The sequence below is a fragment of the Chenopodium quinoa genome, unplaced genomic scaffold (assembly GCF_001683475.1).
Source record: "Chenopodium quinoa cultivar QQ74 unplaced genomic scaffold, ASM168347v1, whole genome shotgun sequence".
Lineage (NCBI taxonomy): Eukaryota > Viridiplantae > Streptophyta > Magnoliopsida > Caryophyllales > Amaranthaceae > Chenopodium > Chenopodium quinoa.
The window spans coordinates 8,553,405-8,566,777 of NW_018743920.1; the positions used below are offsets into that span (position 1 = coordinate 8,553,405).

Below are 13,373 nucleotides of genomic sequence, written 5' to 3' on the forward strand. Positions count from 1 at the left end.
CCCTTTGTTAAAGACTCAATACAAGAATCAAGAACTCCCCTTTGATCTCACTTCTACGAAGCTAATTAAGAGAAAACGTTTAAGTACTAGAATGCTCTTGTATATGACTTGATGAATGGGATTAGTGCTTAAGTATATGCTCTCAAATAATTGCTCTTTTAATTTCTGGAGAGGCACACGAAATATGTGAAATAAGATGAGTTTATATAAGCTTAGATTCCTAAAACCTAGTTTCCTTAAATCACACAATCTTAGAGAATAAGATATAATGTAATTTTAGGAAAGTTTTTATCTTATTTGATTTAATCACAAAGATAGAATCAATTAAGATAAATACTCCTAGTTTTTAGGTAACCAAGAATATTTCATCTTATTTCCTGCTGCACAAAATATTTTCAAAATAATCTTTTCGAAAAAAAATCTTTTTGTAAAATCTTTTTCCAAAACGGCAGCTCGAATACAGTGAACCTGGTTCCCCGACCTGGTTCCCTGAATTGAAACATGTTATGAAACCTGTTCCAACTTTGTACCAGATTTCATATCATACTTCAATATACTTTTAAGCACTTATATAACCCAAACATGCAAGCATACTACGGAGCATATTACATGAAAACCTAGATAACATATTAAAGCATAAATCGTCTTTTCTTCATGTAATCTTCAAGACTTGAATCTTCCTTGAATACTTCTATTATGAGCAAACAATCTTTCTTCGAAATATCTTCGAAAGGCTTCTATGCTCCAAGTCTTGGAATCAACTCAACTACTGCACATGTAACATGGTTAATGCACAATAAAGAGTATGTGACTGCTTTACCACGTAGCAACCATGGAAACAGTACATACTGGTTCCCTACCAGTACATAACACTTTTATCATATAACTGTTCCCTGTATAAAGACAAGTTAGTTCAATAAGAAAACTCATGTAAGTAATAACTTGTCTGGGGAAACAGTGTTCTATGTTAGCTGGTTCCCCCAACTGTATCGAACACTTTCAAGGACCTGTTTCCCTTAGCTGTTTGTCATCATTCAAAACTATCAATCAAAACCTAAGGGACTCAACAAAAATTACTTTTAGCATGAAATTAAATAATAAAAATTAAATAAAATAAAACTAGGGAGAGACTGTTCAGGTATCATTGCGATGATGCTATCCAGCAACAGCAAAAGTGGACCTCAATGGCTCAATTAACCTCACCTTTTTCGCATCTTTTCTCTTGGTAGGTCCTTTCTACTCAATCTATGGCTTTATGAAATCCTTCTTATTCCTTAACCAAATCATGATATGATATGTCACCCACTTCAACAGGGGTTATGGTCTTTGGGTCCCTCGATCTTGTATTATTTGCTTCGTAATTAGTATCTAAACAATTTGCTGACCAATACTTAGCATAGTTGGTAGGGATTTCACCTTATAACTTTGAGATCATAGGTCTGATCCCTAATATTTGTAGTTCATGACAAAATGTTTTTCAAATACTTCCTCCCCAAAGGAGAAGAAATTGCAATCTCACTTACTTGGACTCAATGACTTGCAAAAAAAACGAAATGATCCAATGATTTGTGTTGTTAATACCGTGCTTCAACCTATAAGTAGGCGATGAGAAGTGTATTATCACAATTACATAAACAAAATTTCAATGATTACAATTTTTTGGAGAATAGTAAAACTTAAATAATATTTTGTAAATATTCTACGTGCTTTTTTACTCTAAAATATAGAATAATCGCAACAATTTTTATATTGATTGAAAATTATAAGAGTATTAATAAAAATTCTCACCCACCAATTCTCGCTCCATCCCTATCCCACCCTTCAATCATTCAATCCCCATAAATCTGAAATTCTCATCACCTAAACAATCACCCCGTTAAAGATACAAGTCTTTTCATTTCTTCTCACCTGGGTTTAATGCATCTGGTTGATTCATGAGACTAAGAAGAGAACTGTGTTATAAACAAGTATGGAGTGATTCAATTTTGGACCTTCATTTAATCTTACTGTTGCATGCAATTTATCATTGGATCCATCGTAAATGTCTTCCCTATCACAAAAATTGCATGTCCCACTTATTTAATTTAACTAGTGTAAAGTATTACCAATAAATTTTGACACCCTATTTTAGATTATGAGTTTTGACAGTAGAATCTTCTACATAGTTACATTGTCATATAAACAAGTGTACTTCAATCCAGTTAATTGTACAGAAATAAACAAAAGTGAACAGATGACATTTTTAAATCAGGATTTAGGCGGTTTTTAGCATATTTTCCTGTGCTTACATCTCTACCACTTGAAACTAGAGTCAAACTCGATTTTATATTTTTACTTATTTATTATTAAGGATCTTGCTAACAAGCGTCCCGAAGCGTTAGATAAGGGATTAATATATTGCTTAAAATAGTATTAAGTTTGGAATGCATGATAAAATCACGTGTCGATCGGTGTAATTAATGTTAATTTTACTATAATATTTCCACATTTAGTTATCTTATCTAACGCTCCAGGAACGCTCGTTATCTTTTGCCTGTTATAAATAATAATGGTGAACATACCGTCCTACCATCCTCATTTTCCCAATCTTCCGAATTGAGGTATATTTTTTTACGATTTTTTTTTTTTTTTTTTTTTTACAGAGATTTATATACCAATATAATTTAGAAAATTCACAATAGTTTATTGACTTTTAAATTTGTGTAACTAATAAGATTGTAATAAAGCATTATTACAAAAATTCTTATACCAGTAATAATGAGAACATCTTACATTCCCCTTCAAGATAAGTGGAATGAAAAGCAATTATGGACTAAATTATTGGGATGAGCTGATGTGCTTAATTTTCTCCATGCATGCACATCCCCTTATCAATTGGATTAGATTGAACAAGGTATTGAGATCATTATCCTTGCCATATTATTACTCCGTATTATAACAAACCTTTTAGAACCATATTCATCAATGAACAATTAATTCCCTTATTTTCACATTTTGATATCAAAGTTCAAAATTTTAAACATACAATACATATATATGTATTGTATTTTCAAATATGAAACAAAGCAATAATAGCTTAATTCGTAGAAATTTACTTTGTGTTAACAATAATAATCTTTGCATGGATTGACAAAGTATAAAGAATATTCATAGCTAAAGAGTATAGAATATCCGGTAAAAAAAAAAGTATAGAATGTATCACGATTTTTTAAGGATTAATAATATTCTACTACAAAATTATTTGTGATTGCAGTTGTTTATGCTTTCAAGGATAATTTCTTCATACTTGACACCCTTCCTATTTTACTAGATTTTGACTTAATCTTCTTCCTTGTTTTAATTTAATCTCAATATTATGCATTTTGGACAATTAGGAGCATATTGTGGATAAGATCTCAATAAATCTCAATTCTATAAATTTTTAGTGTGATCTATTATTTCTTATTTGACCGTTATTAGATCAAACTCTCAATCTTCTTTTGGACTTGTGTTGATCCGTTTTGATTGTCCCATGATTGGTCACATCCTCTTCTAATTTCCATGATTAGTTGGTAAATTTAGACCTAATTAAGTTGTTAATAATGTAGAATATAAAATTCCCAATTGAATGTTAAATTTTGGCAAAAAAGAAGGAACAATTTTACTACACTTCCATAGGCATCAAGCCTTGGAAAAAGTTTCACAAGCACAGCACATTAAAATAAAGAACAAAATGCTAAAAAAAAGAACTAAATAGCATTTTCATTTTGATTTTTAACAGCATATGCAAATTTAGCTGAATAACCCTTTAACTTTTTACCTTTTCTCCTTTATTATAATTATAAATTATAAATTGTCTGTGTTACCAAATTATTCTGTTTCCTCTTTTCAGTCAACAAATGATATGTCCATATGCTAATTGGTTCCTCTTTTTTTTACTCTCTTCCCTTCTTTCTTTTTTTTATTTTTTTTTCAATTTTTTTTAACTTTTAATTTTTAATTTTATCACTCTCATTTCTCACACTACTCTCTGTTCCCTGCTTCTGAAAGTTGCTAAAATCTGTAACACTTCACCACCTTCCTTTAATTTGTTGAACAAGAAAAGCCAAAAAAGGAAAATGACAGAGATCTTCTCCTCTTCTTCTTGATTGAGGTGACCATTCCCATGCATTTTCTACTATAATACTTCATTTCAATCACTCTCTTGTTTTGCAGCTATGGCTGCACACCAGGTATTTGTTAAATTGTCTTCTGTTTTTTCCCTAATTTTATTAAAAAAGATCTCATTTTTCTAAATGGGTTCATTTTAATGAAATGGGTATCTTTATTTCCTTCACCTTTTTACCAATTAAGTATGAAATTGTTGAATTTTCTCTCTACTTTCTGGGTTTTTTCTGGGTGAAATTTGGTTTCTGCCGACACTAAATTAGTGAAAGTTTTGATTTTGTTGAGTGCAGGAAGAGGGTTGGCCTCTGGGTTTGCAGCCATTGAATGTGAGAATTGGATTAGGAAGAGCTCGTGATTATTTTGGGTCAATGTCATTCAATACTACAATGCTTACTGGTTCACCAACTTCTACAGATTCTTCATCTGATTTAGACACCGAGGTAAAGAAAATAAAATAATGTTGCAGAATGTGTTGAAATGACAGTTAAATCACTGGTAAACTGTATATTCTGCTTTCTTTTTCACATGCTAAGATTGAAGTTTGAGGAATTATTAAGTTTTGATGCTTGATTGATGTGATTTTTCATGCATCTCAGTTTTTTGTTTCTTGCAGCATGTCTTCTTTTTGCATTGTTATACCCCATGTTTGATATACTCGTAATTGCTAAAATTCATAATCTGTAGGCTGAAAGTACAAATTTAGGTGATTGCTGGTATAAATTCACAGTTGTTGCTCTCATTATTTACGAATTAAGTAATTATGCAATGTGATGCTCTCTTTGTCTCGAATTACTTGACCCCATGATAATCAGGCTATTAGCACGCTTTTTGAAAAAGTAGAGGAGAAATGGGTGAACAAATGTGAGACCCCAATGGAGAAAAAGTAGAGAAAAAAAAGCTAAGCATGAAGGGAATGGGACCAATAATTGTAACAACCAAAAAGGGGAAATGGGGCAATTAAGTTAGGATTGAGGGATTATGATAATGGTGAGTTTCTATGTAGAAGAGAGTTTTGCCCTCTTGCTACTAGTTTGTTCAGAATGTGTCCGTACAGAAAACATTCAGTTTTCACCTACAAGACAAACAAGATTCAGGTTTAAAATTTGTTTGTTGGATTTTTGTTGAAAACAAGAATTGGAATTCCTTGATTACACTAAATCCAATTTTAAGCTTAGAAAGTGATGAAATGATTAATTTTGTTTGTAAAATCTCTTAATCTCAATCCTGTAGGCTATAGTTTGCCACACCATGACGGCATGACTTCCTTCATATAATCCTTATTAGTGATGGATCACTGGTAAATGTGGTTCACCAAGTTCCAAGAGTGGTTAAACGAATGTAAATGTCATTAACATTTTTCCCTTGTGTTTCTTAAAGTAGACATTTTGACTAACATCAGATATGATTTTGTCTTGCAAATGTAATGAATTAGATGACTTAGTGTATGGTTTTGCTTATATTGTGATGTTTAGAGAGTCTTAAAGCTTCTTACTCGTATTTGCCTCCTCCTACTGTTTTACTATTTCACTGCTGTTAGCCTGGTAGAGTGTTATATCAGCCAGGAAGGCTAATGCACACATTTCCGAGAGTGGATATTCAAGGGCATTTTTCGGTAGTTTATGGTAGATACAATATTATTTTAAGACACCCTGAAAATATAGGGAGATACTTTTAAGAAGAAAAGACAGTGAGAGTGGATCCTTGAGTCTGGCTCACTCTCAGAGATGAGTGAATTCTTTCTCTTCTAATAGTTGATGTTAAATTTTATTTAGTTAAGCACATGATGAATAATGATAAAGTTTTAATTTTATGTATTAAATCTTATGATCCTGATAATCTGATATTTAAGAAATTATATTGTGTATTTCTTTCATTTTCTGCTTTGTTAATTAATTCGTTGGCCTAAGATTTAACTTTTATGGCGCATGCCTGAGATGAGTAACTTTGTCTGCACATAAATCATGATACACCATTTTGGATTCTACTTTAACTTGCCTTCATGCTGAGGTTGTCTAGGCTTGAGGAAATATGCAGTCCTGAGCTCTAAGTGTATTCGATGTTGTTCAGAATTGCAGTAAATATATACCCATGTATCACATGGTAGTTGCAATGTTATATTAATGGCTTAACTCAGCAAGCATTTCTGAAATCATTTCATGCTTTAATTTCCCTTGCAGTCCACAGGGTCCTTCTTCCATGACAGAAGCATCACATTAGGAAGCCTTATTGGAGTTTCTAGCATTCTAGAACTTTCTAGAAGATCAATAAGGGGAAGAAGACCAGAACCACTCAAAGTCAAGAAACCTTGCAAAACTAAACCTTGGATATTCTCGCTTTGCTCGAGGGACAGTATAGACGTCAAGAGTTCTACCACTAGCACCCCATCCCTTGGCCAGTTTCTTGCAGTAGAGAGGAGGGCGGCTAATAATGAGCACAGGAGAAACCAGAGCCACAATATAGAAGTCCCAGATGAAATTTCTATGGCACAGCCCATACCCCAGCCCAATTCGTTATTTGTTGATGGTCGTGTGGCTCCTCCTCAATCAAGCCCCCAATCTGGTTCAGAATGCGAGGACGGTAACAGTGGAGGAATCGATCATGGAAACCATCATGGGCATGGAGTTCCTGTGTTATTTTCATGCATGTGTGGGCAGGATACTCACTGATTTAGCATAATTCATCTTCTTATTGGTTGTTAACCATATTTGTGTGTTTGGAATGTTACGTTGATGAAATTTCATAGCAGGGTCCATGGATAAGTTGGCTTTAGGAAGATGGGCATGTATGTTGTAGAGTTAGGTACATTTGTTATTCCTATATGCAGCAGTTTCCTTGTCTTTTGTTCATTCTGCCTGTCATTAAAGAGTGAATGTTGTGTATGAAAATTGTTCTTTCTCCGCCCAAATAATGCTAACTTCATGCATGTGTGATTCAGTTTGACATCAAAGGTCTAGTACAGAAATACATGATAGCAGATTAGCAATAATACCTAGCCTCAATTCCTTGCATTTTATATACACTCTGTTTCATACTCTGTAATTGGCTAAAAAACAAAAACAAAAAAAAAAAAAAAAAAAAATTGTACTCCAATTTTTCACAACACACATCATACAAACATACATCACCCGAAACTAGATAATTGATTGAACCCAAATATAGTTTGACCCCATTTGAAAGTGGACCGGATTTTTTTTCTTCATAAAATTAGTTTTCCAATAGATTGGTATGACCCGACCTAAGTTGACACAAATTGAATAATTCTTAATTCATCAATGTTGTTTTCAACGTAAGAATTCCCTCATGCTCCTTCAGGTGCATTCAACTTTTGGGCCTATATAATTTCATTCAATTTGTAACATAAATTGTCTTTTCTTAAACTAGCTCCATCAATATTTATTTTCATACGGAGGATACGCTAGATTTTCTTGGTGCGAGTGACAATATTGTGGTCCTAATTTGAAAGATGACCTAGTACAGTAGTAGTAATCACTTGTCAATATTAACAAAGAAACAAACTCTTAAACTTAATTGACTGGTCCATTCATTACCCTAACAGATCTCCAACTTGAAGAAGGATGAGAGCAAAACAAGAGTTCATATTCTGAAGAAGATGGATAATGGATAATAGTAGTTGTCCACGCCATACCTGCATTCCCTGTATGTTTTTACCATGATCCGTCTGTCAAAATAATAATCTCTTGGCCCTCCCCTAGGGGAAAGTTGTAGTGAAATTCTTCTGTCCCTATATTGACCTTAAGAAAGCCTGGTGGAGGCCCTACCATCACATGGCTAGGGCCCAGCCTCTCCGTATCAGGAGTGATGAAGGTACGTAAATCCTTCATTAAGTTCACAAAGTGCCTATGGAGGTTAGTTAGGCAACCAGACTCGCCTCTCAAAACCCTTCCATTCCTCGATAACCATAAATCCCATAGAACACAGATGAAAGTGTGGATCCGTTCACTTTGAAGACCATCCTCGCTATAAAAAAGCAGGACATATTTCTGGATCCAGGGTCCTAACGGAGTAGATTTATCAATTTCTGAGTTAATACCCAAAGAACAATTCTTCCACACATATTGAGCTAGACACTATTAAAAATTAAGGTTTTTACGACCACTTTTAACGGTCGCTGAAAATAATTCTGACCGTCAACGGTCGTAATGTGGTGGTTGTAATTCACTTGGTCGTAAAAAAAATTATTACGACTCGTTGACAGTCGCAATAAAAATTATGACCGTTTTCATTATTTTTAACGATCGCATGGAACATGGTCGCAATCTAATATTATATGAATAAAGTGGTATTTTTGGAGAGCATTCGGAGTGCCACGTAAGAAATATACTTATTTCGACCAATAAGAATAAAAATTTGTATTTTATTTTTGAATTAAAAAAGTATGTCGCCACCTAGATAAAAGTAACGAATTAGATTTGATATATCTAAAATTTTAATGCCACGTAGATTATAATCCACAAATTAAATTATTTTAATGAAAAAAAATATAGTAAAAATATAAGAAAAGATAAATTCATTAATTCAATAATATATATATATATAAGAAATCCAAAAAACAAATACTAAAAAATATTTAAATAATAACCGCTTATAATAAAGTTTGATACCTATCATTATAAGATAAATTTTGATAGTATTTATGATAAGAAATACAAATTATTTGTTAATTATAATTAAATTAAAATTTGTGATACCTACCATTATAAATTGACACATCATACGACACAAATAAAATTTCGTATCAATAAAAAACCCCATCAAGTGAATTTTGTGTTAATTTTTGGTCATCAATGGCTGGGTAATTTTTAGCTTAATTTTTAAAATCCTATGTTTAAATTAGTATTTCTAATTATTACTTACATTGTATTAATTTGGGATATTCAACGATTATATGTTTATGTTTTATTTACTAAATATTTTTTTACATGCTGATCTAACACATTATACGACACAAATAAAATTTCGTATCAATACAAAACCACATCAAGCGAATTTTGTGTTAGTTTTAGGTCATCAATGTCCGGGTAATTTTTAAAATCTTATGTTTAAATATATATTTGTAATTATTAGTTACATTGTATTTATTTAGGATACTTAACGATTATTTGTTTATGTAATGGCATACGATTAGATATTGTATACTTAATATATGGATGGCTTTGGTTATTTTTGGAGATAGATGATGAAAAAATTCCAATGCATAGATTTGATTTTATATCGCAATAATTTTTCATTTATTGATAAATATATTGACTTATTTTATAAATGTAAAGATTTAATATAACAATTTCAGTTTGGCTAACATTTCAAGGTTCAATTTATCCATTGATGTAGTAGGTTGGTTGTGGACGAGGTTGGTGATTCTACCGAAATAAAAGATATGGTAAAACAATGAATAATGATTTAGGATTTAAATTATTAAAAAATAATCATTTCACATTAAAGATTTCATATAACAGAAATTATATTTATAATTTATTTATATTTAATAAATTCATTATAAATTATAGTAATAAATAAATAAATATTAAACTTTTGTAATTTTGCCTGAAATTATTAAATACAATAAATCAAATAATTAAAAATCTTATTAGAAAAAACCAAGCATCGCACAGGTTTCCATCTAATTTATTATAATTGCGACTGTTTTTTTATAGTGGTCGTAAATCAGAAAATAGTAACCGCTTTAGGCAGTCGTATTAGTTTTTAAGAAAATAAAAAAAAAAGAGAAGAAAAGATAAAACCGCACTGACTGCTTGTACTTCGCATCCAGCCCCACCACTATTCCCACCCCACCCACCGCCACTTCCCCCCAAACCACCTCTACCTACCATCGCCGCCCACCCTAAACAACCTACACCCACTATCGTCGCCCACCCTAAACAACCCTAAAAAAATAGTCCTTAAAAAAATCTACAAAATTAAGGAAAATAAAGCAACAAATAACAAAAATATGAACAAAATCAACAAAACATTAACTAAATCAACGAAAATATGAATAAAAATCAAAGAAAATATGAACAAAAATCAACTAAAATATGAACAAAAATCAACGAAAACATGAACAAAATAACCGAAAATATGAACAAAATCAACAAAAATTCGAAATTAAACACAATGTGAACGAAATTCGAATCCAGTATGAACAAAGTTCACGAACAAAATCAACGAAACTCAAAATCAAACCCAAAATCAACAAATTTCGAATAAAAACTCAAACAAAAGATCGAAAAAAATAAACAAAATTTGTATAAATATAACCATGGAAATTCGAATAAAAAACGAAATAAAACCACATACCTTTCCCAATATTTCTTCTTCTTTGGGTTTATATGGTCAAATTCGACCATAAAAACTCCAAATCTGGAATTTTTATGGTCGAATTTGACCATAAATACCATCATTATTCGTTTGTTCACGAAAATCCGAACACCCAAAATAGTTCGTTGACGAAAATTCGAAGAAAAAGTAAAAATGAAGAAGAAAAAGAGAACAAAAATGGAGGAAATAGTGCTGCGAACGGAAAGTGAAGGAGAAAGGAAAGAGAGAGGAAAGAAAAGGAGATAGAAATAGAACGGAAAGAAAAGAAGGATAAAGGAAAAGAACGCGGGAAAAAAGAAGGAAAGAGAAGAGAGAGAAAAGAAAAAGGAGAGATGAGCGGCGTGCTGAGTGAGAAGATGATTAGGGTTTGGGAGATTGGAATATCCTTTTATACCCAATATAATTTTTAGCGGTCGCTATTTACGACCGTTTTTATCAGTCGCAAAAAGGTTATTTGTTTTAGAATTATTTTTATTTGTTCAAACATCTTTGTGACCATTTAAAAGGCCAAAAACCGTCGCAAATTTGCGACCTCTTTCTAAACGGTCGCAATATTGCGACCGCGTAAAAAACGGTCGCATATTTCATATATTGCGACCGTTTTCTTGACGGTCGTAGAAAAACGGTCGCAATTTAACCGAATTTTAGTAGTGAGAGAGCACAGTCTAAACAAATGTTGTGTACTCTCTACTTCTTCCCACAGTAGTCACAATCCTCTTGTACTGACACCCCTCTATTGTACAGGTTTGCCTTCACAGCCAAACCATTCATAACCAGCTTCCAAAGAAAAAAGCTCCATTTTGGAGGTATGTGCAGTTTCTAAAGTACTCTAAAAATTCCCTCTCAGTAACTGTAAGTGGTCCATACCCTGAGTAGAGGAGAGATAAGCATAGCCTGTTTTTAATGTGTAAAAGTCAGTCCGATGATGAAACCAATATAAGAAGTCCCTTTCCTCCATTGCTGGTAACTCCATGGCTAAGATGCGTTGTGCGGAGTCCCAATCAAACCTTTCCTGAACAATCGTTGCATTCCATTGCCGTTGAGGACAAGGTAGTAGTAAATCATTGACTCGGCCATACCCAACACCGCTTAGGAATTGGTTTGAATGTAAAAGGGGGATACTACCATTAACCCATCTCATATTGGCATATTTCACTTGCTCTCCATTGCCAATCTTCCACACAAACCATGCGATGAATTTGTTAGCCACATTGTGAATTCCGCGATGTCCCCAAGAAGCATTTCCACATAAGGAGGAAATAGGATGTCCCACACACAATGTGCAGGAGTGAGTAGGGTTATAAGCACGAGAGACTAACAATTGTGGATTACAGTGCATACGGGATACCTTCGTAAATAACAAGGCATCATTTAAATTATCCATAGATCGTATTCCCAATCCCCCCATACCTTTCAGGAGATGGAGTACATCTTTTCTTACCCAGTGCATACTTTTCTCGCCGTTGTTAGCCCACCAAAATCTAGCTATGATTGCATGAATATAATCTTGTTGCAGATAGATAACGGAAGCTTAAAGCACTTCATCACATGTGACGAAATGCTAATGAGGATCGAGTTAATGAGGATAAGCTTTGCCGCTTGAGAAATCCTCAAAGATCCCCGACTTGCCACCCTTCTGGAGACATAATCCACCAGATAGTGAAAGCACGAACTCTTCCTTAATACCAAGTCCACCGGAGCCCCTAGATGTCGATCCATGACTGTAACATGATCAACTTTTAGGATATTTTTATAGCGCTATGAGATTTACTTAAATTCAATTGTTGCCCTGAGATATCTCTGAACCTAGCAAAGACGTCCACTAGGGAAGTACACGAATCTTCTGTGACCTGAAAAAAAAACCATAGCGTCGTCAGCAAAAAATAAATGTGAGATCGAGGGTGATCTCCTTGTAACCTTTAACCCCTTGATTAGGTTAATGTTTTCTGCCATCAAAAGCATCCTCGAAACAATATCCATACAAAAAAGGAACAGGTAAGGGGACATAGGGTCCCATTGCCTCAAACCATACTCCAGGTTGAACACCTCCGACACTTGTCCATTAATCAGTGTTCTATAGGAAACCGTTGAGATACATTGCGAAATCCTTTGAACCCACCAAGCTAGAAAACCATAAGCCTGAAGCACCTTTAGTAGAAAGGTCCAGTTAACCCTATCATAGGCCTTCGAAATATCAATTTTAATAGTTGCCTTATCAACTCTTCCTTTATTAGTATTAATCATATGCATGAGTTCGTGGCTTAGAAGGATATTATCCTCCATATACCTTCTTGGAACCATTTTAGCCTCACCGTGAGACTAAACATTTTCGAGCCCGCACACTCCATCTCTAAAGCTTCAACAATGAAGCTGCTAATTTCTGGAAAAGAGAGACACCACCCCTCAATTTGGTACGGTCTATTAGACCTTAATATCAAAGGGGTAGAGTCATGCATGATCGGAAATCTCAATCGGTTCGTGGAAAATACAACCGTCGAGGAAGTCATTTAGCCAATTAGAAGTGCAATAAGCTCTATCTAACCTTTCCATAACAAGTCGCTCCGGCACCCTTTTATTTGTCCAAGTATACTTCGGCCCCGAAACGGGACTTCAAGCATACCACTTTGATATTTCCAATCCAGAAAAGCATCCAAACCGTTAATCAAAGTAGTTCCCCCTAGCTTGTCGTTTAGGGACTCTACTTGATTAAAATCTCCCATAATCAAACAATTTGGGTAATAGTTTGTACTCCCATACTTGTGGTCGATCTTCAACTTTAGGAGCCCCGTACAAAAACAAAACATGCCTAATATTACCATTAGCTTCTTCCAACTTACAGAAAATGTAGTTTGGAGAAGTATCAATACAAGTAACGTCACCTAGAAACAAAC

At 33.5% G+C, this 13,373-nt stretch overlaps 1 protein-coding gene across 2 annotated transcripts; it reads left to right on the forward strand.

Annotated features, from left to right (window-relative positions):
• Nucleotides 1-3,652: 3,652 nt before the first annotated feature.
• LOC110688432 (uncharacterized protein At3g17950-like) lies at nt 3,653-7,093 on the forward strand. 2 transcript variants are annotated; one of them, XM_021865181.1, is made up of 3 exons: nt 3,653-4,132; nt 4,437-4,586; nt 6,324-7,093. In XM_021865181.1, exons 2-3 carry the CDS (start codon nt 4,515-4,517, stop codon nt 6,810-6,812), a joined length of 561 nt encoding a protein of 186 aa, XP_021720873.1. In that variant the 5' UTR covers nt 3,653-4,132; nt 4,437-4,514; the 3' UTR covers nt 6,813-7,093. The 2 variants fall into 2 exon arrangements, with proteins under 2 accessions (XP_021720873.1, XP_021720872.1); XM_021865180.1 differs by having other exon boundaries at nt 3,655-4,211.
• Nucleotides 7,094-13,373: the final 6,280 nt, after the last annotated feature.